Genomic DNA, 25,564 nt, shown 5'->3' with positions numbered 1-25,564 from the left:
AAAGGTCAGACAGACTAGCTTGTTCGATACTTGCTCAGTGATGAATTGACTTCCCGGGTTTCGGCACTGCGAAAAACAGTTGGATGACTTTGTCCTACTACTATTAATTTAGATTCCTTATCGTCAATCCACCACTGTGTGACAGTCAAATCACTTAAGTCTCTACACATAACAGCCACAAGGTGGCGCTTCATGATCCGCTGAAGCTGTTTAGCAATCTGAAAACACGTGTCCTTATTGGGTTTAGTATAACGTGTTCAAGCTAACTAGTTAGCAACTGACAAACTCCATATGTAACCCAGGTGTTTTTGCTCCTGATCCGTCTCTGCGCTCCGTCCGAAATCTCGCAAGATTTCAATGCGTGTTAATCCCGTTCAATATGGCCGCGCCCACACTGACAGCATGAGTGTGGACCCGACCGGTGTTTGTGCTGCTGCAGGTAGGCGGTGGTCCGATAATGTTATTTATTCTTGTAAAGATCGATCAATCGTTCACTGTCATGCCTATCAACCTCCTCAGATGCCTCTACTGCGGTGTGTGATCTCCACTGTGACGGGTTTTTGTTTGAGTTTGTCTGAGGGGAACTGGTGAGTTCTATGAGCTAACATGCTAAAATGTTTGTAATGTGAACCAGTCTGCCGGTGCTGGCGCTGGATGTACTGGTTTGCACTTTAAATAGACCATCGTTACAATGCGAACATTTAGTGTCATTTATACAAAATGTTGTATAATGTCGTGAACTGTTACAGACGTCTGTTTTTAAAAAAAAAGAGTACTCATTTGATTTAATGTTTGTTGCGCAGTATACTGTATCTTGTTGAAATAACATTAACATTGAACAACATTTAAGATAATGTATGTAATGCATGGTCCTGCTTTGCCCAGGCCAGGTCCGGGGAATCGGATGGCGAGCTAAGGCCTCGAGCCACAGATGAGAGCCCAAAAGAAATAATACGAATCTCCGCCGGTGCGAAAGGAGGTGTTGCAGCTAGAACTACACACACATGCTAATACCCTCAATACATGATTCTCTTGGACTGTGAAAGCATACAACTATGGATACAGAATCTTACCCGTTGCGTGGGTGGGTTTTTTTTGTTTGATTGTGTGAACTGTGTATCAACTATCATTTCAACTACTGGTACACTTTGTATATAATTGTAAATAATTGTTTTCCACATCCCACATCTGCACTGTACAAAATACATTTCACTAAGCACTGCAATACTCTTGACACTTAACTTAACCTGAACATTAGCATTCGACAGCAAGACATAATATAACCTAAAATACTCTGCAATTTCACATTTTACATGTACTTACAATCAAAGGGACGCACACAAGATATTAAGGCACACCAAAACTAACTCCCAGCATCTGTTATGAGCTTCTGTCGTCTAAAGGAACGAACCACTGTCGGTGTTCATAGAGAAATGGGCTAAACCAAGTCATGGGGGGGAAACGGAACAGTCCAACTCAGGAGGGCCTTTTTAACAAAAATAGTACATTGATTCTAATCACTCCTGTTATATCAGGGTTTTGTTGCATAAGTTAACAGTAGGCACCTTCCATGTCACACTAATTGTTTATGTGCTCCAGTCCTGATCAAGGTTTTTTCTACATGTTGTCTTCCACCTCTCAATGACATGTCTGAGCCGATCTCTTGTCCTTTTATTTTTCCCCAGTCCGACACATTGCAAGTACGGAGCACACCCTGTCACCATTCATTCCAACTCTGCAATGACCGACAGTAAGTCTGCTGATTTGTTACTTAACACCAAATAAACCTGTAAGACAATGTCTCTTTGGAGAACGTGAGTTCTGAGCGTCAACAGAATAAATAACACGTAGTCCAGACTGTGGTGGTGGTGGAGCGCACAAAACATGGACATGAAGGAACTACAGGCAGATAACTGTGATAGAGACCAAGGACCCCCTCTGTCTCTATTTTAGTAATTTATTGTAAGAAAGGCTAGAAGCAGAACATGTGTAATCTCCATGTATAAACTGTAGGACTGAGTGGACACTCAACATTTAATAACTGATAATAATTGTAAAAAAGGAAGCAGCAAACAGAACCATCACTTTAATCTCAGACCTGGACCCCTAAGACATGTGATAATGGTGGTGCAGTATTTTGTAACTAGTATTCAAAATATTACAATCAACACATAAAGCTACATAAACTGTAAATTTACATGTCAAAGTGGGCGTGGCCATGTTTCCACCAGAGAGCGTTTTCTTTTTGCATTTCAAATGTTTGACATGGATTCAGGATCATAAAGAGCCCTTGGTTCCAGGTACTTCGACTTTGAGCCGCTCTCAGGGATTGTGTTCCAGGATTTGGATTTAAATCGTTTTTATACGTTTGAGAATAAACCTTTCTGAACAATTTTGTGAAGAAATCTATTGGTAAGGAATTGATGTCGTTTAGATGTTTCTACATTGAATGAATGTACAGTGTCTTTGAGAACTTGAAAAGCCTTTATAAATGTCATATTATCGTGAAAGTGTGTCGGGCCGAAGTGTATTTATTAGATTGGAATAAAACAAAGACCACAGCTTTAATGTTTCAAATCTCAACTCTTTACTTCCACAATTTCAGTTTAGTTGAATTAAAGAGAGGACATCAGTCATCTTCGTCTCAAACATCTTTTCCTTTTTCACACAGCGCTGTGAAGACAAAGAAACAGGATTTAGTTCATCACACGTCTCCATTGGATTATTTATTCAGACAGGTTTGAAGGTCACTCACTGTCCTTGGGGTCATAGATGAAGTCTGGTTCTCCTGTGAAACCAAGACACCTGGCCTGCTTCATGGCATGTACCAGTTCATGGTGCTTGATGTGATCTTTTTTAGCTGGAAACAGAAATGTAAAATAATCAAGGTGAAGAAATGTTCCACATGTTAAAGACGTTATGATCTCTCCCGTTGTTCCTACCCATCAGGTAAAACGCCCGATAGCTTTCCACCTCTGCGATGGTCTGTGGTTCAGTGATGTTCATGATGTGGATTAAATTATTGTTGGTCCTGCTGTCGACGGTGTAGAGCAGACATCCCTCACAGGTGGGCAAGGAATGGTACGTGCAGGTGAAGTTGGACTCTGATAGAGAAAAAAGAAAACACAAACCATTGACATGTGAAGCGGACATTGTTCCACTGACTCAAATGAAGGTGGATACGTTTAAACACAGAAGACGAGTGTTTGTGATCTAGAAAAACAAACCTGACAGTAACATGTGCTCACAGGTGAACAAACTGTGAACCAGGCGTACGTACATTTAGGAGGCATGGGAGATTGGAGACACAGACAGGAAGTGCAGAATGTGTCAGTAGAGAACACTGCGTGCAGGTGTGTGTTCATGTATCTAAATTATTTTGTGAGTACGTCTATCTTTAGTCAGGACTCTACACGCTGTTTTATACATGAGAGCCCTGGTGACTTACTGTCAGTTGCTGCGAGGTTGGAATGAATAGTAACAGGGTGGGATCCATACTTGCAATATGTTGGACTGGGAAAAAAGAAGAAGCAAAGACAAGTTCAGACGTGTCACTGGAGGAGGAAATACATCAAATTAAAAACCTGTTTAGGACTGAAACAGTCCAAAGTGAGTGAAACACAGGATGTGCATACTTATAACAAACAGCAGGAGAATTAGCAGGAACAAAAACGAGTCGGTCCTCAACCAACAAATGTAAAAATCTATCTTTCAACAACTGTGTTCTTATCATAATGAAGTTGTTCTAGTGAGCAGTTAGCTTACGCCTCAGTCTTCTAGCACGAGAGCATGCATGAAGCCATCAAGTCAACACCTGTTTGCTTTCAATATTTTATCATTTCAAAAATAATAGTAGTGCCATGTTGTTATGGGCTCCTCGTCTTTAGCCCTGGTTGAACTCTAGGACATACTGTCTCTTCAAAGACTGGATCTATAAGGCCACTGGTCTTATTTCACCTGCTGTTTCAAGAAACAACTCTGAATTTGAAGCAGCATCCATGTCATGCTTGGATGGAAATCTCCATGTGAGTAGTTACTGACCCAGAGTAGGAAAAGGTCAAATGATCTGCATTAAAGGATGAATCTATTCTGAATAGCAGTTCATCCACTTGTAAAGATTAGGAATTAAACATGTAGTATATCAGCATATAAAGTATATATAATGATATATAGTATATATAATAAATTAAACATGGAGTAGTATATCAGCATATACAGTATATATAATGATATATAGTATATATAATAAATTAAACATGGAGTAGTATATCAGCATATACAGTATATATAACTAGACAATTCCTGCAGAAATTGTGACGGTGGTTGAGTTTCTGTGTGTGTGTGTGTGTGTGTGTGTGTGTGTGGGACAGCAGTAAGAATGGTGCCATCTAACAGCTGAGACAGAACTCTGTCCCACTCTAAACACTAACTCTGATAAGCTGCTCACTGATTGGTTGACACTCAGCTTTGATCTGCCAGAACATTCCATCAATGTATTTGAATGGGCTTACCACGGCTCGCAAAACCTCAAATATCTTCAAAACTAAACATGATATCACCGATCCGTTTGGACTGTGAGTGACAGAACAAATAGGCGCACGTTTTTATGTATTTAATTATTATCATTCAGACTCAGACCACAGTGGCAATTTTAAAACATGAGTAAAAACTGTGAAATTCTGGACATCAGTTAGAGTGAGAGGACACTCAGAGCTTTCTTTTGATGGATTTTGTTTGTCTATGCGAGCAACAATGACTTCAGGATGGCGATTTACAAATATGTTTGCTAACCTGAACTTTTTGTCAGTTACACTCGAGGATTTGAATTTTTGCCATCTGCTTTGAATGGGCAAATTTTTTGTCGCTTAAACTCGATTTGTGTCCAAACCGTGTGGCCGAGGTTTCCACAAAGTAATAGCACCCATGTCATGACCGAGCCGCTCGTTTTGATACCTCGTGTGTGTGGTGCAAACGCTGTGGGAGGAGTAGCGTGCCAAAAAACGGATATAATAATAATATTAGCAATAGTAGTAGTGTGGTTTGCCTTTCAGGCAACCACCCTAATTTAAGCACGGAGTAGACTACAGACACAAAGGTTTGTTTAAAGTGTTTTAGGGGGATTCTTTTCTCCGTGTTCGCTCACTTAAATCAATATATGTGATATATTAGCACTGCTCATACTCACTGCCTGATCCCGATATCCTGAACAAATTCCTTGTGGTCTGGTGATGACTGAATGAAGTCAACCCACTGGCTCTTGGTTGTCTTGAACAACTCTCTGTGTGGATTACTAGTGATCCAACCCATGATGAAGATCCACCTCCCGTAACTCTGCAGACAAACATGAAGTCAGTAAGGTACCAGCCTTTATCAGACGGACCACTGTGGGTCAAATGTTGGATCAAGATTGTCACATTGCAGCTCATTATTCAAATCCTATATTCATGTTTTATACCAACCTAGCCTTTTGATACCAGGTTTTTTCTGCAATCAGCATTATGCAAAACAGAGAAGATATCTAAAGAGCTGTTAAAACTCATTCATGCTAATGCTATCGTGAAAGAAAGTAGAGGAGGCTTACCGGTACAAAAGTTGGAAGAGGTGTGATCAGAGGTCTGCATTCATCAACAGTTTGAGCCGAGCTGCTCAGAAACAACCCGGCAACCAGGAGAAGACCGCTGAGCCACAGATTCATGATGCTACAGAGGGTTAGCTTGAGTGGAAGAAAGGCTCCGATGAAGCTGAATGATTGAGCCTCACTGAGCCACTCAACCTTTATAGAGGCTGCTCATGGCAGAGATCCAAGAGTCCTGGCTTTTTGGACTCTTCATAACAGTTTTTAGAAGACCTTGTCTCCAGTTGCTTGAAGAGGAGATTCTAGATGTGTAAAGTGAAGTGTCCTTAGAAGTCCTGAAAACACAGAACAGAACAGTTTGCACATCAAACATTACAGATTGTGTTGACCTGAGTCGCCCCAAAACACAAATACACAGAGATTATGTACTGTGGACATGCAGCAAACTTTCAGCTTGGACTCTGTCATGTTCGGGTTAAAAAAGGTAACAGAAACAACTTCTTTAAGTATTCTTAAGTTTTCAGTGGGTAGTGAATGTGTGCCTGAAATAAAACAAACCCAGTTTCCCAAACTCTGTAGAGTGTGAATGTTTGTTTGGTTCCATCTCTTTGGTCTATCACATGCTTTGTATCACCTGAGCAACAGACTGCCCATTTTTTTATTAAATGAATCTGATTGTTGAAAAATGTGAGGAGTTTGCATTGAGGAATTGGTGGTGTGTCCGGAGACTAGAGCAGATGAGGACCACAGCTCGACATGTCAGGACTTCGTGGGGACTGAGAAATGTTCCCTCAGGAGCCGCTTGTAGGATGCTGTTGAACATTTAGTTGTCTTTGAAACCTCCTGATAATGAAGTTCAAATTTCCACATATCTGCATGAAGTCAGGAAATGAGACAACAACTATATCGACTGCAAGACATCAGAGCATGGGCCTGTTACATTTGTTGTTATGGAAAATACAACGGTTTAGTGTCATCAGGTGAAAAACACCTCAAGGTTCACCCTCGTGTCAGAACGGTGAGACTATTTGGATTAAATATGGCTCACCCAACTCTGACTTACACTCTTAAACCACTGACTGAAAAGCACAGACATTTTATGGAAATAGACAGAAAAGCCTGAACACGTGTATGATTCTCTTACATCCAAAACATTTTTCCATTTTTCCATTGTAACAATTAGATTTTTGGTAAAACCAAAACAAATCAGAATAGAATGAGAAATTCTTTATATTTAGTTTTAGTTTGGGCCAGGCTTTAGTTGGCTGCTAATGAGAAGCTTGATGGAGCTTACTTGGATAAGTTACCTTTTGTCTGTTACCTTTTGTAACCTGACCATGACAGAGTTCATGGTGAAGGTTTTATTTAATTTTGCTCTCTGTGTATTTGTGTTTAGGGGCAGCTAAGGGCAGGTCAATACATCTGTAATGTTTGACGTGCAAACTGAAGTGTCCTGTCCTGAACTGTAGGGAGACTTGGAGGTTGAAGTCAAATATTGTCTGCTCAACTCCAAGGACAACAAGTGACAACATTTATTTAATTCCCCAAATATGAAGAGTCCAAAAAGCCACGCAGGACATTTGAAGTTCTGCCAGAAGCTGCTTCAATAAAAGCCGAGCGGTTCTGTGAGGATCAGTCATTCAGCTTGATATTTCTTTTTGAGTGATCAGCTGAAGCTAACCCTCTGTAGCATCATGAATCTGTGGCTCAGCGGTCTTCTCCTGGTTGCCGGGTTGTTTCTGAGCTGCTCTGCTTTCAGACCTCTGATGACACCTATTCAGACTTTTGAACCGGTAAGCCTCCTCTCTGCATTTCTCCTGGGTCTTTAGCTTAGCATTAGCATGAATGATTTGAGCATCTTTGTTAAAACCTTCTTGCTCTTCTCTCTTTCTCCACTCAGACTGTTGAGGAGTGCAGACCTCTGATTACACCTCTTCCGACTTTTGAACCGGTAAGCCTCCTCTCTGCGTTTCTCCTGGGTCTTTAGCTTAGCATTAGCATGAATGATTTTGAGCATCTTTGTGAAAACCTCCTTACAGTTGCCTTCTGTCTTTCTTTCGATTAGCATTCAGAAACATATTCCACAACTTTTTTAGAAAAGTCTTCTGGTCATGGAGGATTTGTTTTACCTTTATTGGTACTTTTGCCTTTACAAGACTGAAGCTGAAATCACTACACAGATCACTTGCTCTGTAAAATATCCTGCAAACCTTTACAAGAGTGTTGGACTGGTTTGAATGATTTTTAAACGTTTGATACTCAGAACTATTTCCTGAAAATGCATATTCCATTCATCATTCAGCTCTGTTGACACTAACTCCAGAGATCTGTGTCCATCTCTTTGACTTTACGTTTGTCTGCAGAGTTACGGGAGGTGGATCTTCATCATGGGTTGGATCACTAGTGAGCCACACAGAGAGTTGTTCAAGACAACCAAGAGCCAGTGGATTGACTTTGTCAAGACATCAGCCAATGACAAGGAGTTTATTCAGGAGATCGGGATCAGGCAGTGAGTATTAATCAGTGCATCATCAGCTGTACAACTATGTTACACATCATTTTAAATAAGCAAACATTAGAGGACAGAGGTCACCTCAAACACATGAGCAAAAGATGGTTACATCTTGTGTATATTCAACTTCCTGCTGACTCATCATTCCATCCACTGCTACACTAATATCCCGTTTTAGACCTCTGGAATAATAAATCCTTTTGAATCTGTAGCAGAGGTAACACGTTCAGCATCACTACCATGAAAGGAATCTGAAATTTTCAACAAATACACTCTGCATTAGAATTACAAAATAGTACATTGATTCTAATCACTCCTGTTATATCAGGGTTTTGTTGCATAAGTTAACAGTAGGCACCTTCTATGTCACACTAATTGTTTATGTGCTCCAGTCCTGATCAAGGTTTTTTCTACATGTTGTCTTCCACCTCTCAATGACATGTCTGAGCCGATCTCTTGTCCTTTTATTTTTCCCCAGTCCGACACATTGCAAGTACGGAGCACACCCTGTCACCATTCATTCCAACTCTGCAATGACCGACAGTAAGTCTGCTGATTTGTTACTTAACACCAAATAAACCTGTAAGACAATGTCTCTTTGGAGAACGTGAGTTCTGAGCGTCAACAGAATAAATAACACGTAGTCCAGACTGTGGTGGTGGTGGAGCGCACAAAACATGGACATGAAGGAACTACAGGCAGAGGATGAATGTTATTTAAAAGGGCAGCAGGTGGAGTCTAGGATTAAGCTAAAGAACGTCTGCCTCAGATGAAATGGTTTTGTTTTTTCCCATTAAGAATCCCGCTTCACCTGCACGTACCATTCCCTGCCCACCTGTGAAGACTGTCTGCTCTACGCCGTCGACAGCAGGACCAACAATAATTTAATCCACATCATGAACATCACTGAGCCAGCAACCATCGCAGAGGTGGAAAACTATCGGGCGTTTTACCTGATGGGTAGGAACAACAGGAGAGATCATAACGTCTTTAACATGTGGAACATTTCTTCACCTTGATTATTTTACATTTCTGTTTCCAGCTAAAAATGATCACATCAAGCACCATGAACTGGTACATGCCATGAATCAGGCCAGGTGTCTTGGTTTCACAGGAGAACCAGACTTCATCTATGACCCCAAGGACAGTGAGTGACCTTCAAACCTGTCTGAATAAATAATCCAATGGAGACGTGTGATGAACTAAATCCTGTTTCTTTGTCTTCACAGCGCTGTGTGAAAAAGGAAAAGAAAAATGAAGACAACTAAAGTCCAATCTTTAACTCAACTAAGCTGAAATTGTCAAATTAAATTAAATCATTTAAATAGTGGCATTTTCTTTGTTTTTTGTTTTTATTTCATAAATACATTGAGAGTGGGGATGTTCAGCTGAAAAGGAGCAGTGAATATCTGTGTGTTTACAGTGACAACAAGTCGGTTATTGTGCGCCAGAGGCGTACACCTAATATTTCTATATATTGTTTCATTTTATATACTTTATTAATCCCTGAGGGGGAAACTGTGGTTAACACTGTTATTGTAGAGACATGCTTCTTGCACACACAGGCCTGAATCACATACATGCACAAGCAGGACCTGTGGACTTGCAGTAATGGAGACGTACCATTGTTTCACCTTTTCATACAGTCCCCCTGTGGTTTGAATGAAGCGTCTGTGTTTCTGAGCTTTGGTCCAAATATAACATGACTCAAGCAGCAGTGCAGGTTTGTGACCCTGTAGAAACCAGCTCTCTCTGAACGCTCCGTTTTGGTGTGTGTGTCTCTTTAAATGTAATGACCTACTCCCGCCAACGAGAGCTGACCAGTACAACCATGAGCGCATACAAGAGCCCATGATTATTTAGATAAAATACATGGAAACGTGCGCCTGTTTGTGCTGTCGCTCACAGTCCAAACGGATCGTTGATACCATGTTTAGTTTTTAAGATATTTGAGGTTTTGCGAGCAGTGGTAAGCCCATTCAAATATATTAATGGATGTTCTGGAAGTTTGGCAGATCAAAGCTGAATGTCAACCAATCAGTGAGCAGCAGGTGTTCAGAGTTAGAGTGATGACATCATCGTTTGAGTGGGACAGAGTTCTGTCTTAGCTGTTAGCTGTCTACTGTTAAACAGTCTAACACACACACACAGACACACGAATGAAATCTGTACAAGAAGAAAATGTGCGACAGAGTTTGAACATTAAAATTGAAGTTATTGTGGAGCGAACAAAAAATTAATATGTTCAATTTGATGAAGAAAATCACAGAATATCTTCAGTGTGACTTTGTGAGCAGCAGCTGATTCATTCATTAATGTCAAACATTGTTTAGATGCTTTTAGATTTTTATAGGAGTTCAGAGGTCATTGAAAGCTGATCTTAGTCATTTATTACCAAAAGCTGTCATCACTGAAGACTTCAGAAAAGATAATATATCAATAACTTTTCATCGTTCTCTCGGATGGCAAGCTAACGCCTCTCCTGAAACCACGCCCTGTGGGACTGCAGCCCGCAGCATCGCGTCCAACTTTATCTCTAATGGGCAAGTGTTGAAAACGTACTTCCTGTCCGTTCCTTGTTCGAGTGAAACAACCCGGTACGAAGCAGTAATTCAACATTTGGAACAAATAAAGTACGTTCACAAGTCTTACTAAATCTGCAAACTAGTTAGCGTGTGATAGCTTTGTAGCCTGAAGCGCTCGCTCTGGTGGGCGGTGTCAACATGGTAGATCAGTGGGAGTGGCCTGCGGCGCTGTGCATTCTGGGAGTTGTTGTATTCAATTCGAATTAGTTTAAAATACATTTTCGACTTTTTCTTGGTCAAGTAGGCACCAACTTCAAAAAGTTATTTCACATTTGTTCTACAAATATGATCCAATTTCACTACATATTCATGTTTTAATGGATAATCCCTTTAAACCACTGATTGAAAGTCTCAGACATTTTATGGAAAAAGGGTAGAAACAGCCTGTTCTTCCATCACCCGGGAGTCTTATATTCCTCCTGTGTCGGCCCAGAGCGGCTTACAGTGCAGCACTAGTCTCTGACCAGCCCAGGGGTCATTTTGTGTCCCGCACAAACAGAAAATATGGACCGGGCCTTCTATGGCTCGTGGCGATGCTGGTCTCATGACGTAGTTCATATTCTCAGGTACACCCTCATTCTGTGTCGTCTCACTGACCAAAGAGTTTAAAAAAAATCATTTCTGATGAGCCGCATCCCTGCTGGAAGTCCAGAGTATCTAATTTCCTGTTTCTTTACCTCCCACTGTAACTTTTCCTCATGTCCCTACAACCTTATCCTCTGTGTGTGAATACTTCTTGAATTTGAAAACAAGGTCTACACATTTATGAGCCACATTTTGTTTCTTTACTTCAACAAATTCAGTCGAGCACATCAGTAGACATGGAGGATGTGTTACCACTTCAGATGGCGATCACAACACCTTCGCCTTCTTTGCAGAACTCTGCAGGAAAAAAAAAAGAGAAAAAGTATTCAGTTTAGTCTGAAATCGTGCGACTTCATTATATTGTTGTTTAGAAGGTGACGCACCATTTTCAGGGTTGTAGTGGAAGTTCGGTTCTCCTGTGAAGCCGAGACAGCTCGCCTGCTTTTTGAAATCTTCCACCTCTGAGTCCGTAAGAGTCGTCCTATTGGCTGGAAACGAACAAATTAGCAGACGAAGGAGTCAATATAAAAATGAAGAAATGCTGAAAGTATAAACAGGAGTTCTTTCTTTTGACTTGTTCGTCCTACCCATCAGGTAAAGAGCGCGGGCCGTGACCTCAGGCTCGTTTGTGATGCTGCTCATGTTCATCTTTTCAAGTATGTTGTTGATGTTCCTGCTGGTGCTGTTGATGGTGAAGACCACACATCCATCACAGGTTGGCAGAGATTGGAAAGCAGAGCTGACGTTGACCACTGAGGTCCAAGACAAAGTTAAAGAAAGCTCAACTTCAAGCTAAATACGGGTTTCAAAAAGCAGTTTGACAGGTGGAAAAACTGTGGTATTTATATTTCAACAGACGCTGATTTACTGATTTACAAAACAAACACGGACAAGCTCCAGTGTCGTATCAGATCAGGTAACTTACGTTGAGTTGTTGCAGTTTCTCCTTCAACAGTTACTGTGACTGTTGAGCCCATGCAAGTTCCATTTCTGGGGGAAAAAAGGGAGAAGACACAACGAGTTTAAACATCAGATTGGAAATTTGTAAAACAAATCTGTTCATGACTGCAATATAAAAAAGCCAGCACAACAAGAGCTTAAAGATGCTGCTATCATTTGGTGCTCAACAGTCCATGTTAGTGTACAAATTTACGTCCAATTTTGAGCTTTTTTTCAACCCATAATCAATACTCAATACTCAATAGTCAATACTCTTCAATAACAGACCAGACAAATTTACTCGCTGATAGGCAATACGTGTTCAGATCAAACAGATGAACGTCACGTGCATTCATAGAATCAATGGAGGAAATCACAACAACGATAGATCATCATAATAACATGCCGTTTTTATTGATCTTTCGACACAAGTGATCACAACATACTTAAAGTGGAACGGTATGGCAACAGTTTTAAAGTGGTTAATGTCAATGTCAATGTCAATGTCAACTTTATTTGTATAGCACATTTAAAACAGCGAGCAGCCAACCAAAGTGCTTCACAGTGAAAGAGTAATCGCCCCCATCAAAAACAACAGAAACAAGAAGCACAACAATTAAAAACCACTAAAAGCTTTAAAAGCTAAAGAAAACAGATGTGTTTTCAGCTGAGTTTTGAACGTTCAGAGGCAGTTCGCAGTGCGCACAGCCAAAGGTATCTCCTCCATCTCCTCTGGATTTTAAAATGTCCAGGATCATCAGGTTAGCTGACCTCAAGGCTGAATAATCTATATAACAGTTTGTTCAGTCCTTGTCTGGACATTGCTTGTGGAGTCCCCCAGGGGTCAGTGTTGGGGCCTAACCTGTTTATATGATATATTCATGATAAATTTAAAGTGTCAAATGTTTTTAAATTGTTATTGTCTGCAGATGATACCAATGTTTCTTTCTTGAGTTAATAATGGACCTCAAGTCAGAAATTAGAAAATCTGGTTTGATAGAAACAAATATTATTAACTTTAAACAAAACTAAAACATTGTTATTTGGTAATTGTAGAACAGAGTGCACAAGTTAAATCCAGATAAAGGGGGTTACCATTGAAAGAAAATATATTTCTTGGCATTTTTAACAGTTGATAAAATAAAGTGGAAATCATGCCAAACTGTCTGAGAGCGTTTCAGTTTAATTCAAAACAAAGCAGCTTCTGGCTCATCACTCACTCCACGTTCTCTCCCATATTCAAATTACTGTGTAGAGTTTGGGGCCGCACATACCAGGGTTCACTTCATCTACAATGTCAGATATAGGGATCACACACACTTATTCAGTAATTCAAGAAGTAGAGTGAAGCTGGAGCAGTTTAAATATGCAGCTCATGAAGCAGTTTAAAAGGGTTATAAAAATCTGATTTTCACAAGGTTTCATATCTGCCATTGTCTCTGTCTTTTCCTCCTTCGATAAAAATGCGTTCAAATTGCATGTTGTTGTTTTATTATCATGTGTGTCATGTTGCATTGTTATATACTCACATCTTGTTCCCCTGGACCATGACCAGGTCATTGGGGTTTGATGCTGACTGAGAGACGTTCATCCAGGAGCTGGTGGTTGCTTTCAGAATGTCCTTAAAGAGTTTATTGTCAACGTAACCCATGATGAAGTTCATTCTTCCGTACAGCTGCATGAAGGAGACACAAACATCTGTCATCAATGAATAAAAGGTCCTAAAGCCGACCCTTTTTGGGTTTTTGTCATCGTTCTTCATCGTTTTTAGATTATAGTTTGATTTCAGTGGCTTCCAGCTGGATCCAGGGTCCGAGCTGTTGACCCTCCGTGCTCCTGTTAGAGGAACGCAGTCATCTAACCAGACGCTGTTCGATGTTCCAGCACTAAAGGCTATTTTTGGTGTTACTTTCATAATATAAAAGATTTATTTGAACAAGATGGGGGGGCATCGTTATCAGAATCAGCGGGAACATGGTTGCAATTAAACGGATTCTCAACTTGATTTTTGATCTGAGGTGTTGATTATTTTGTGAAAGCTTACTTTAGATTGCTGCATTTGATAATTGTTCATCTGTGGGGTAATTGTCGGACTAAGTTGCGGAGTTGTTCATAGTCTCATGTCCTTTGAGGACGGCTGTGTCAGTCAGTCGTCTCTCTACTGGAAGGTCGAGGTTTTGATCCCCTGCTCCTGTTGCCGGTTGCTTAAGCAGTGTTGTATGAAAGTAAATGAATCGATTAGTTTCTTCTGATGGTCACAAGCTCAATACGAGCTCAAGTCCACTCAGCACTTACTAGCATCAGCAATGCTAAAGCTAAAAACGATTAGGGCAAGAGGTTCAGGACAGCCTTATACTACTTCAAATATTTGAAGCAAATGTTTACTTAAAGAGTCGGTCAGGAAGCAGAAGAGCGCTCACCACAGAGAGGTCGTCCATGGATAAAGGCGTCACCAAGGGTTTACATTCTTCAGGTGTCTGGGCCGAGCTGCTCAGGAACAACCCGACTACCAGGAAAAGACTGCTGAACCACAGATCCATGATGATTATCGGCTTCAGACGATTCCAGCTAGAACTAAAACACAGAGCCTTTCAGCCTTTATACAAAAGTTCAGTATCAGATGTTCTGATTTATTAATCATTTACATATGAGGAGTTTTTTTGGTCGATGAATTTTAAAGCTATATTTCCCTGCCAACTTTCCTTCAAACATTTACAGATCAGTTGATTCGTCCTTGGCTGCCCTCAAGTTACAAAAACTCAGAGAATGAAGTCCATCCTCGATCCTGCCAAAACCAACACTAACTCACAAAATCACCTTCTCCACGAATGCTTGAGCATCCAACAGGCCATCGATCACTGTCCAATGTATTCTGCAATCAGGTCATAATTTGCACAGAGTGCAGGACGGTGAGATAATTTAGTCCGTCTCAATGAGAATACTCTGCACGTACCTCAGAACAGCCTTCAAAATCATCAACCGAATTCTTATTGACAATTTTAAAAATGACAGCTCAGATTGGAAAGGTTCACAAACGTTTTGAATGTCCAGTAATGTAGCGCTGCAGTGCCATCTGGTGGCTTCTTTCTTAAGGTCTGAGAATTGAAGGCGTGACGATCTGATCCACTCACAGGTCGACTATCAACTCTTTTAGCAGAAGAAAATAATGATGCAGATATTAAGATAGAATCAATCTGGCAGATGGACTGATGTCTCCTGGAATAAAAAGTCACTTCCTTGGTGGCAGGATTATTGAGGCTCAAATCAGATTATAAGAGTCTTGATGCCGTTGTCATGCACTGCCTGACTTTTGTCCCACATATGCTCGACCACAGCGTACACATCAGATATGTAATCAGTTAAAAAGCCCAGTCGAAACATTGGTCAGTATTTGGGTGCTTGAACACTGTGTAAAGCTATGTAGGTACTATCCATCCATTTTCTACCGCTTATCCGGGGCCGGGTCGCGGGGGCAGCAGTCTAAGCAGAGACACCCAGACTTCCCTCACCCCAGACACCTCCTCCAGCTCTCCCGGTGGGACCCCGAGGCGTTCCCAAGCCAGCCGAGAGACATAGTCTCTCCAGCGTGTCCTGGGTCGACCCCGAGGCCTCCTCCCGGAGGGACATGCCTGGAATACCTCCCTAGGGAGGCGTCCAGGGGCATATGTAGGTACTATTATAGATACATTAATTAGGGTAGTTGCCTGAAAGGCAAGCCACACTACTACTGTTGTTATTTCTTCTTATTATTCTTATTCTTATTATTATATCCTCAAATTTGGCTGCAAAAAATAAATACATATAATGTTTGAGTCACCCAGGGGAGGTATTTGTTTGACAGTGACGCTCCACATACACACACATTGGCCTCTCACTCTAACTGACCTCCAGAATTTAACAATTTTCACTCATGTTTTAAAATCGCCACTGTGGTCCCAGTCTGAATGCTCGATATAAGGTTGGTGTTAAAATAATTCTGCAATAATTTAGAGGAGGAAGGAGACGAGGTCAAGGTCCAAACAAGGTTTTAATCTTGTACAAGAGGAGCGTTTCACAGAGCGACATGCAGGTCCGTTACAAAGTGAAGACTCCATGTGTTTGGAGAAAAGCACTCTGTGGGTGTGTTACCACTCTGATAGATACTGATGTATGCCCTCCTGCACTTACAGGAAGCAGCCACAGAGAAGGAAGGCATAACAATGAGTGATTACTCGAAACCACCAGTGTTTCACAGAACAACACAAAGGGTCATAGGTCACATTTAAACAGTTACTCTGAACAGTCCTGTGGAAGACTTCACTTCAGGTCTCTCTTCATGAAGTACAATATTCCCATCACAGTTGGTATCTCCTCTACCCTGCAGAATAGCTACACATGGCAGCCCATTAAATGTCCTTTTAATACTCATTTGTGTTTCATAAATTAATCTTATTCAGCTCTTACATAGATACGATTTCATACAACCTTATTTTAGAAAAATCTTACATAGTGGTAAAAAATCTCTCTAGTGTCTTCCCCAGCGAGCTACAGTTATATTTGTATATTTTAACATCTGAGACAAATGAGCATGTCCGAAAAATCAAAGTGAACTGAGAAGAACTAATACAGCCTGATTTTAAAGTCACGATAACAAGTGTCAGCATCTCGTTCACATTTGTTGTTTATCATAATGTTAATTCAATAATCTAACCAATAAGATCACGTTTAGACAGTCAAAGCCTTCAGAACATGAAGAAGTTAAAAAGTCGAACGATGCTGCTAGAAATGCTTCAAACGTCTGAAAGGTGAAGATATCACAATGTTTGTGAGGAAATAGCTCTGCCATGTTCAGGCTGTAAAACAACGCAGAGTGGTTTCCACTTGTCACAGGTCATCCGATGTGTCCTGCAGATAAGACAGCTGGGACCAGTGTGCACATGTCACAAGGTTTAAAGGGCGATGAATGAACACGCACGCCGTCATCCGATCATTTTATTTAGCTTCCGTGTAAACAATGATATTGCATTTGTCAACTGTGAAGGAGGAAGAGAGGGTAACTAAAAACACCCCCATGTGTCATTAGAAAACAAAGTGTCCACATTTATGAGCCACATTTTGTTTCTTTACTTCAACAAATTCAGTTAAACACATTAATGGTGGAGGATTTGTTCAGTGGAAGATCACAACACCTTCGCCTTCTTTGCAGAACTCTGCAGGAAAAGAAAAAAGAGAAAAAGTATTCAGTTTAGTCTGAAATCGTGCGACTTCATTATATTGTTGTTTAGAAGGTGACGCACCATTTTCAGGGTTGTAGTGGAAGGTCGGTTCTCCTGTGAAGCCGAGACAGCTCGCCTGCTTTTTGAAATCTTCCACCTCTGAGTCCTTAAGAGTCGTCCTATTGGCTGGAAACGAACAAATTAAGAGACAAAGGAGTCAGTAAAAATGAAAAATGCTAAAGATATAAACAGGAGTTCTTTCTTTTGACTTGTTCGTCCTACCCATCAGGTAAAGAGCGCGGGCCTTGAACTCGTTGTTTAAGGTTGTGCTGTTGAGCCTGGAGACCACACATCCATCACAGGTTGGCAGAGATTGGAACGTGGAGCTCAGGTTGCCCACTGAGGCCGAAGACAAAGTTTAAAAAAATAAATGAAAACAACAGTAACTGTTCATAAAGCGTCACATGTCTTAGTTCAGAGGGCAGCCAGTGGGTACAGCTGGAAGCTGAAATGAGAGTGAAGGGGCTAACCTTTAATGTGGAATTGTTCCCATTATGACTTCTTTCACTTCTCTCTTAATTATAAAAGCTTTGGCAACTAGTTGTCACTCAACAATAAGCAGTTTAACAGGTGGTGAAACTGTGGTATTTATATTTCAACAGACGCTGATTTACTGATTTACAAAACAAACACGGACAAGCTCCAGTGTCGTATCAGATCAGGTAACTTACTTTGAGTTGTTGCAGTTTCTCCTTCAACAGTTACTGTGACTGTTGAGCCCATGCAAGTTCCATTTCTGGGGGAAAAAAGGGAGAAGACACAACGAGTTTAAACATCAGATTGGATGGATGGATGGATGGATGGATGGATGGATGGATGGATGGATGGATGGATGGATGGATGGATGGATGGATGGATGGATGGATGGATGGATGGATGGATGATGGATGGATGGATGGATGGATGGATGGATGGATGGATGGATGGATGATGGATGGATGGATGGATGGATGGATGGATGGATGGATGGATGATGGATGATGGATGGATGGATGGATGATGGATGGATGGATGGATGGATGGATGGATGGATGGATGATGGATGGATGGAGGGATGATGGATGGATGGATGGATGGATGGATGGATGGATGGATGATGGATGGATGATGGATGGATGGATGATGGATGGATGGATGATGGATGATGGATGGATGGATGGATGGATGGATGGATGGATGGATGGATGATGGATGGATGATGGATGGATGGATGGATGGATGATGGATGGATGGATGGATGGATGGATGATGGATGATGGATGATGGATGGATAATGGATAATGGATGGATGATGGATGGATAATGGATGGATGGATGGATGATGGATGGATGGATGGATGGATGGATGATGGATGATGGATGGATGGATGGATGATGGATGGATGGATGGATGGATGGATGGATGGATGATGGATGGATGGAGGGATGATGGATGGATGGATGGATGGATGGATGATGGATGGATGGATGGATGGATGATGGATGGATGGATGGATGGATGGATGGATGGATGGATGATGGATGGATGGATGGATGGATGGATGGATGATGGATGGATGGATGGATGGATGGATGGATGGATGGATGGATGATGGATGGATGGATGATGGATGGATGGATGGATGATGGATGGATGGATGGATGGATGGATGGATGGATGATGGATGGATGGATGGATGGATGATGGATGGATGGATGGATGGATGATGGATGGATGGATGGATGCTTTATTGATCCCGAGGGAAATTCAAGGCATCCAGTAGCAGTATACAGACCGGCAGGACCCAAGACATTAGGTTGTATTGTTATATACTCACGTCTTGTACCCCTGAGTCATGACCAGCTCATTGGGGTTTGATGCTGACTGAGAGATGTTCACCCAGCTGCTGGTGGTTGCTTTCAGAATGTCGTTAAAGACGTCATTGTCAGCGTACCCCATGATGACGGTCATCCTTTCATTCATCTGCATGAAGGAGACACAAACATCTGTCATCAATGAAGAAAGGGTCCTAAAGCCGACCCTTTTTGGGTTTTTGTCATCGTTCTTCATCGTTTTTAGATGATAGTTTAAATAGATGTCATTTTGAATATTCTCGTGTATGTTTGGCTGTCTATGTACAGAACATGCATCACATTTATTGATTTTTAAATCTTCATTTTAGCACAAAGCTGATTTTTGTACAGCCTTATCCAGTCAACATTTAATTAAATGCTAAAGCTAAAAACGATTAGGGCAAGAGGTTCAGGACAGCCTTATACTACTTCAAATATTTAAAGCAAATGTTTACTTAAAGAGTCGGTCAGGAAGCAGAAGAGCGCCTACCAAAGAGAAGTTGGCCATGGATAAAGGCGTCACCAAGGGTTTACATTCTTCAGGTGTCTGGGCCGAGCTGCTCGGGAACAACCCGACTACCAGGAAAAGACTGCTGAACCACAGATCCATGATGATTATCGGCTTCAGACGATTCCAGCTAGAACTAAAACACAGAGCCTTTCAGCCTTTATACAAAAGTTCAGTATCAGATGTTCTGATTTTGTCAACGGTTTGTTTCTGAGTTTGAGTTCAGAGTTTAGTAATCAATATTTTCCTGCCAACTTTCCTTCAAACATTTACAGAGTTGTTGACGAGTCCTTGGCTGCCCACGATTTACAAACACACAGAGAATAAAGTCCATCACAGGACTTCCTCGATCCTGCTGAAACCAAAATGAGGATCCTCAAAAAAAACAACAACAGCATTCTTCTTGGAGCCATTTCTGCCTTCATCAGATTGGATAGCTGAAGAGTGAGAGGAAATGCAGCAGGGAAAAGGTCGAATTCGAACCCACAACTGCTGCAACGAGGAACCTCCGTACATGGTTCACATGACACAACCACAAAACTGTCAGACGATCCCCAAAAATGTTTTTAAAATACTGGCATTCAAAAACAAGCTCACGAAAACATTTATGGATCAGTGTCTTGATGGGCTTGAGATTTGACCTTTTAAATATGGAAGTGCATGAGAAGATGCCCAATTTGAAAATTTCACTTCATTTTTAAATGTGTATTTTTTAGTGTTGACCAACCATAAAAGAAGCGTAATTTCTGTTTGTTCATGTGGTCACCAAAAATCTTGCCCCAATAAGTTGAAGCATTTTAAACAGAGGAAATCATTGTTTTATATATTTTATTTTTTTCACAGAATGATGAATATTTCTCATGCTTAGCTGAAATTATTAATGCAGGCGGCTCTATTGTTGACGATTTCACCATGCAGCTGTGCTAATGAGGAGTTCAGCTCCGTATTTAAGGAGTCGTGCTGGCCGTGAGCAGATTGTCTTCAGCAGCATCCCCCGTCTCCAGAGCTCTCCTCACGCTCTGCCAGAACACTCCCGTGTGTTGTCCAGCCCTCGACCAGCTCAGGTAGGTGCGTTTCTTCACCAGCTTCCTCATGCGGTAGTACGGAGAAAGCTGCTGGGCCGGGATCTCCTCCAGAAACAGCAGGATCAGCACGTCCTTCTTCTCATCAAAGAGGCGGAAGCTGCAACAAAACACGGGACAGCAAAGGTCCAAAGAAATGTGAGAAGCGTACAGTCCAACTCAGATGGACTCAGACATGCAACCTGGTGTGCTTCATTGAAGTTGAAGCTTGTTTTCAACAAGGATGTTAAATCAATATAGTGAAAAAAGCAACATCTTTAGAAATAAACAAACAGGCATACACACAGACACAATGGATGGAATAAGAAATAGAGAAAAAAGAAAATTATAATAATGATTTAAAAAAGAACAATTTAAAGTAAAATACTTTTTTTTACTTTACTTGTTTGTTTTTCTCCTGATTTTAACCACTGAGTTATAATATTCTATGTTTTTCAAAAAAAAAAAAAAGAACAAATAGAGGCAGCGCCCCCACCTGGCCATCTGAAACTCTCTGGAGCACCACTCGCTCTGCAGGTAGTTCCGGCTGACGACACAGATGGTCTTCCTGCTGCTGTAGATGGCGTCCATGATGTTCTCTATGATTGGTTTACCTACGATTCACAGCAGCACGTTAAAGTTACAGGCTGCAATCCCACCAGTACTTTATAAAAATGAGCAACACTGTAGGACTCCGGTGCTTTACCTCCCGTAGCAGCACTTTAAGCCCTCTGACTCTGAAAGTTACCTCAAAGTGGTTTACCTGGTTGGAAGTCTCTGTGGTGCAGACAGAGTCTCCAGCCCTGCTCTCCCTCCAGCTCCGGAAGCATCTCTCTGTAGACCCAGGCCTCATCGTTAGCGTTGTAGGAGATGAAGGCGTCGTAGAGGTGAGGAGCTCCCTTCCTCCTCTTCCTGCTGTCATACAGGAAGGCCAGGAAGAGGCAGCAGGCGTAGACTAGCTGCCACCTCAGGAAGTGGTAGGTGAACGACAAGACGAGAGTTAGCACAACGAGAGAAGCGCTGGACATAAAGCACAGGAAGTTGAGGTCCATCTTACAGGACTGGACATCAAAGTCCAACAACTTGGTTCCCTGTTTGCTTGGAGGAAAGAAACAGTCGTACTGGTAGGCGTTGACGACCTGAGTTTGGCTATTATTCGTCACCCATTCAATGAAGTCGACACTGAGGCAGTCACAAGTTAAAGGGTTCCCAGAAAGATCAAGGTATGTCAGTGCGGGGAGAGACAGGAAGAGCGTCACGTTGATCATTGTCAACTCATTGTTTCTCAGATTCAACGAGCGCAGTGCCGACAGGTTGGCCTGGGTCAGAAAATGCAAAGATCGGAGCTTGTTCTCGGAGAGGTCGAGAGTTTGCAGGTTGGTCAACGGCTGAAACAGTTCAGGTTTCAGATCTGTGACATGACAGTTGGTAATCTGAAGACTTGTCAGGCGAGGGGTGTGCGTGAATGTGTCTACGTGTGGCGACTCAGAGAAAAATCTCTCAGCTGCAAAGTGCTCTAAATGCTGCAGACCGTAGAGCAACTCTGGTGAGATAACGAGGTACCATTTATTGCTGTTAAAGACGGTTAGACTCGTTAGAAAAGGAAGATAGATGAACGGAGGGTCTTCGTTAAATTGGTGGCTCAGGCTGTTCTCCGACAGAGGGAGATACAGCGTCAGATTTTTTAAGTTTGGCATTCCTGTGAATATGTCTTTGTTGAAAGTGAAAGCAGACAAGACGAGGGTTTCAAGATCATGAAGCCCATGAAATGTCCCATTTTCCACCGTGCACATCATCACTGATTGTAAATACAAAGCCAGGAGGTCCGGCATACCCTTAAAGTCTCCTGTGTGCAAGGCCACAAATCCATTCATGTTCATGTTCAAAATGAAGAGCTTCCGCAAACTGACCGTGAAGGTCTCGTCTATCGTGTAAACTGGGTTTGATTCAAGGTTGACATGTGTCACCTCCTTCAGGTCTCGGAAAGCACATCCTCTGAGTACTGAAATGCGATTTCTTTGGAGCAAGAGTTTTAACAGTGATGTCAGATTCAGAAAGTCGAAGCAACCCAACTCTCCGATGTCATTGGCGCTCAGGTCTAGGACTATAAGTTTGGAAAGGCCTCTGACGGCAGACGGCACTCTGGGTAGAAAGTTGTTGCCTAAGTACAATTCCTCGAGCCGGGTCAACGGTCTTAAGGATTCTTCAGCCAAGCTGGTCATGACGTTACCGGACAAAGCTAGCTCAGTGATTTGAGAGCAAGGCTGAAGCAGAGTGGCGTTCAAAGTGTAGATGTCGTTAAAGGTCAAATCAAGCCTCGTTAAAGACGGCATCCGGCACACAAACTCGAGCAGACCAATATTTAACCATTCTTTTATGTAAGAGGGCCAGACGTACTCCACGGCAAAGCTACTCTGAAAGATGCTTCTGTACACGTCGAAGCTTACTTCAGTTCCACTTAAATACAAACTCCTCAAGCTCCTGAGAAAGTTCTGTTCCTTGACATCCCACTGGAAGCCGGGCGAGCATTTGGACAAATCAAGAGAGTTAAGATAGGGGAAGACATCTTTCCTGATGCTGAACTTTCTCAGTGGGTTCGCGTTAAACCAAAGGACTTTAAGGCTGGATTTGTTGAACGGCAGCTCATCAGTCTCAAACGAGCTGAACCTGTTCATTCCCGCCACCAGCTCCTCCATGTTTGGCAGCTGTAAGATAGGCACGATGTCAGCAAGTTGATGAAGCTCGTTATAGCACAGATTCACCTTCTTTAAACTGGTGAGTGTCTGAAAGGCCTTCGGGGAGATGTAACGGATTTGATTTTTTTCCACAGACAGATTCTCTAATCTGATTAACCCCTGAAACATGTCCTCTGTTATGTTTGCAAAGCTATTAGAACCCAAGAGAAGATCTCTCAAATGTCCCTGTTCTTCAAAAGCTCCTTCGTCAATGTGTGACATGGAGTTATACTCCATTTGTAAATAAAGTAGCTTCGATAGTCCCTTTAAATCGCTTCTGTTCACTGTCAAAATTAGATTTTCGTTTAGATCCAGGGAAAGTGCATTTTCAGGAATGTCATCAGGAATGGAAGTAAGTTCCCGACCTGCGCATGCAACGGAAATATCCGAGGCATATCGAGAATACGCGACAGTGCAGCTTTTCAGGGAGTAAGCCAGCGAGGGGTTAAAATGAAGCAGGACAGACAGAAGACAGATGAAGGAGCTGAGGTGGTGCAGCATGTCGACCTTCTGAAGAACACTTCTTTGACTTCCTGTGGAGGGAACGTGATATTTTAGGAGACAGAAGCTGGAAGTAGCAGCAGCAGGACACAACCCGAGCTCGCTGAAGACGAGACAATCGCTGTCTGATTCTTTTGAAACGCTTCTCACAAAAGCATTTTAATCAAAGCTTTGAACCACGGGCTCTGTTGTTTATGTGAAGTCTCAGTAAAATCCCGTAGTTTGGGATGAGTCCTGATTTTCACATCTTGTCGTGTGAGCATGCTGGAGACTTCTCTGTTCGCTGTCCTTAATCTAACAATGCACAACGTTCAATCCGACACTGATTACAGAAGCAGATCATCTTTACTCACCGGACTCCTCTGCAGGTTCGGATGTTTGACCGTGGACTGCAGGACTCTGTGTCCTTTTGCATTCATTTACTGAGCGAGTGAGAGGTTGATAATCGCCTCCTGCTAACACTTAACATTCAGTGAGAACTCAGATGCAGAACATGGGCGCCAAAAGAGGAACAGCCCTGTGGAGCTGCTTCAGTGCCGTGTTATTTTCACCACTTTATCATTTGAATCATGTAGAGAAATAGAACTAAAGCAGCAACACGCAGAGCAGGCTCTGGTACACCCAGACACGTGTTTCTATTCACAGGTTATTTTTGCAGTCTCACTTTTTTAGCCAGTGAAACACAAGCTGAGATGTGAAGGAGCAGACTAGTCAGAGTCAGAGAGACTTTGAGGCTTGGAGGGCAAAAAGAGCTCAGGTATGTTTACATCACCCGGAAAGTTCTGCAAAAGATGTCGAGGGAAACTGCAGGCTCGGGGTTAAAGTTTTTGGAGAGACCAGGTGCCCATGGCGGATTGTTTGGTTTTGAACAAGAGGCTGGAGACCTCGATCCATGTGGGTCAGGTTTGAGTCCAGCTGGAGGTTTAAAGGTTATTCCCTGCTCTCTATGTCTCCCCAGTTACTCCTGTCCTGTCCCTCCATAAAAGGCCCAATAAAACCCCAAAACAAACCTTAAATAAAAAAGGCTTCCAGAGAAATTCAGTTCGGGGTCTGTTGACATGGAGGCCAGGGAGCCATGATGAAGGAGGGCCGCAAAACGTGGTCCGTCCTACTTTTAAGCAACAGTGACCACATGTTATTTTACACCTTAATACTCCGCATTACCTCTGAACTCAATGCAGTGCAGCGCTTGTGAACACTAGAGGGAGCCAGAGTTCACATTAACACCCTGGTTTGGCTCAAAGCTAATCATGCACTCTGCTGCAGTGCAGTTCATTAAAGCAGGAGTCGGCCGTTTCAATCACGTTCACAGGATCATCTCTGCTCACATGTTGCAGCTGCAGATTTCTTTCTCAGAAAATCTCCAGACAGAAAGTGAGGAAAGTAATGTGTGTAGTGAACGGTGCAAAGACAAGACTATACAATCAGGAGGGGACATGTTATATAAAATATGATGTGTTTTAGTAACTTAAGTG

General features: G+C 42.0%; 5 protein-coding genes across 6 annotated transcripts; 1 reads left to right on the top strand and 4 right to left on the bottom strand.

Annotated features, from left to right (window-relative positions):
- Positions 1-2,563: 2,563 nt before the first annotated feature.
- On the bottom strand, positions 2,564-5,737 carry LOC306839371 (uncharacterized protein). Its single transcript, XM_079368024.1, has 6 exons — positions 5,582-5,737; positions 5,186-5,331; positions 3,449-3,513; positions 2,943-3,104; positions 2,756-2,860; positions 2,564-2,673 (listed from the first exon to the last, which is right to left on the bottom strand). The coding sequence occupies exons 1-6, from the start codon at positions 5,693-5,695 to the stop codon at positions 2,645-2,647; spliced, it is 621 nt and encodes a 206-aa protein (XP_079224150.1). The 5' UTR covers positions 5,696-5,737; the 3' UTR covers positions 2,564-2,644.
- Positions 5,738-7,150: 1,413 nt separating this feature from the next.
- LOC306839369 (uncharacterized protein) lies at positions 7,151-9,398 on the top strand. Of its 2 annotated transcripts, XM_079368021.1 has the most exons (7): positions 7,151-7,368; positions 7,476-7,526; positions 7,939-8,084; positions 8,566-8,630; positions 8,886-9,047; positions 9,130-9,234; positions 9,317-9,398. In XM_079368021.1, exons 1-7 carry the CDS (start codon positions 7,270-7,272, stop codon positions 9,343-9,345), a joined length of 657 nt encoding a protein of 218 aa, XP_079224147.1. In that variant the 5' UTR covers positions 7,151-7,269; the 3' UTR covers positions 9,346-9,398. The 2 variants fall into 2 exon arrangements, with proteins under 2 accessions (XP_079224147.1, XP_079224148.1); XM_079368022.1 differs by lacking the exon at positions 7,476-7,526 and having other exon boundaries at positions 7,154-7,368.
- Positions 9,399-11,434: 2,036 nt separating this feature from the next.
- On the bottom strand, positions 11,435-15,063 carry LOC306839273 (uncharacterized protein). Its single transcript, XM_079367871.1, has 7 exons — positions 15,014-15,063; positions 14,617-14,770; positions 13,726-13,871; positions 12,183-12,247; positions 11,845-12,009; positions 11,641-11,745; positions 11,435-11,554 (listed from the first exon to the last, which is right to left on the bottom strand). Exons 1-7 carry the CDS (start codon positions 15,046-15,048, stop codon positions 11,514-11,516), a joined length of 711 nt encoding a protein of 236 aa, XP_079223997.1. The 5' UTR covers positions 15,049-15,063; the 3' UTR covers positions 11,435-11,513.
- A 2,212-nt stretch (positions 15,064-17,275) lies between these two features.
- On the bottom strand, positions 17,276-19,985 carry LOC306839274 (uncharacterized protein). The gene is made up of 6 exons (XM_079367872.1): positions 19,775-19,985; positions 19,269-19,414; positions 18,123-18,187; positions 17,674-17,790; positions 17,473-17,577; positions 17,276-17,385 (listed from the first exon to the last, which is right to left on the bottom strand). The coding sequence occupies exons 1-6, from the start codon at positions 19,892-19,894 to the stop codon at positions 17,345-17,347; spliced, it is 594 nt and encodes a 197-aa protein (XP_079223998.1). The 5' UTR covers positions 19,895-19,985; the 3' UTR covers positions 17,276-17,344.
- A 541-nt stretch (positions 19,986-20,526) lies between these two features.
- On the bottom strand, positions 20,527-24,850 carry LOC306839559 (toll-like receptor 7). The gene is made up of 4 exons (XM_079368320.1): positions 24,443-24,850; positions 21,617-24,111; positions 21,350-21,467; positions 20,527-20,974 (listed from the first exon to the last, which is right to left on the bottom strand). The coding sequence occupies exons 1-4, from the start codon at positions 24,502-24,504 to the stop codon at positions 20,740-20,742; spliced, it is 2,910 nt and encodes a 969-aa protein (XP_079224446.1). The 5' UTR covers positions 24,505-24,850; the 3' UTR covers positions 20,527-20,739.
- Positions 24,851-25,564: the final 714 nt, after the last annotated feature.

Source organism: Symphodus melops, assembly GCF_947650265.1.
Source record: "Symphodus melops genome assembly, chromosome: 18".
In the NCBI taxonomy this organism is placed as follows: domain Eukaryota; kingdom Metazoa; phylum Chordata; class Actinopteri; order Labriformes; family Labridae; genus Symphodus; species Symphodus melops.
This window is presented reverse-complemented; position numbering and strand designations above follow the sequence as displayed.

Coding starts and splice junctions, on each gene's coding strand:
- LOC306839273 (XM_079367871.1), bottom strand. CDS start 15,048: ATGGCCTGTTGGATGCTCAAGCATTCGTGGAGAAG. Junction 13,872..14,616: donor CCATGGACGACCTCTCTGTG/GTGAGCGCTCTT, acceptor TCCTTCATGCAG/CTGTACGGAAGAATGAACTT. Junction 11,746..11,844: donor CCGCGCTCTTTACCTGATGG/GTAGGACGAACA, acceptor GTTCGTTTCCAG/CCAATAGGACGACTCTTACG.
- LOC306839559 (XM_079368320.1), bottom strand. CDS start 24,504: ATGCAAAAGGACACAGAGTCCTGCAGTCCACGGTCAAACATCCGAACC. Junction 24,112..24,442: donor CGAACCTGCAGAGGAGTCCG/GTGAGTAAAGAT, acceptor AGGAAGTCAAAG/AAGTGTTCTTCAGAAGGTCG. Junction 21,468..21,616: donor CCACAGAGACTTCCAACCAG/GTAAACCACTTT, acceptor TGTGAATCGTAG/GTAAACCAATCATAGAGAAC.
- LOC306839369 (XM_079368021.1), top strand. CDS start 7,270: ATGAATCTGTGGCTCAGCGGTCTTCTCCTGGTTGCCGGGTTGTTTCTG. Junction 7,369..7,475: donor CTATTCAGACTTTTGAACCG/GTAAGCCTCCTC, acceptor TTCTCCACTCAG/ACTGTTGAGGAGTGCAGACC. Junction 9,235..9,316: donor CATCTATGACCCCAAGGACA/GTGAGTGACCTT, acceptor TTGTCTTCACAG/CGCTGTGTGAAAAAGGAAAA.
- LOC306839274 (XM_079367872.1), bottom strand. CDS start 19,894: ATGGATCTGTGGTTCAGCAGTCTTTTCCTGGTAGTCGGGTTGTTCCCG. Junction 18,188..19,268: donor ATGACTCAGGGGTACAAGAC/GTGAGTATATAA, acceptor TTTTTCCCCCAG/AAATGGAACTTGCATGGGCT. Junction 17,578..17,673: donor CCGCGCTCTTTACCTGATGG/GTAGGACGAACA, acceptor GTTCGTTTCCAG/CCAATAGGACGACTCTTAAG.
- LOC306839371 (XM_079368024.1), bottom strand. CDS start 5,695: ATGAATCTGTGGCTCAGCGGTCTTCTCCTGGTTGCCGGGTTGTTTCTG. Junction 5,332..5,581: donor CTCTTCCAACTTTTGTACCG/GTAAGCCTCCTC, acceptor GTTTGTCTGCAG/AGTTACGGGAGGTGGATCTT. Junction 3,105..3,448: donor CAACCTCGCAGCAACTGACA/GTAAGTCACCAG, acceptor TTTCTCTATCAG/AGTCCAACTTCACCTGCACG.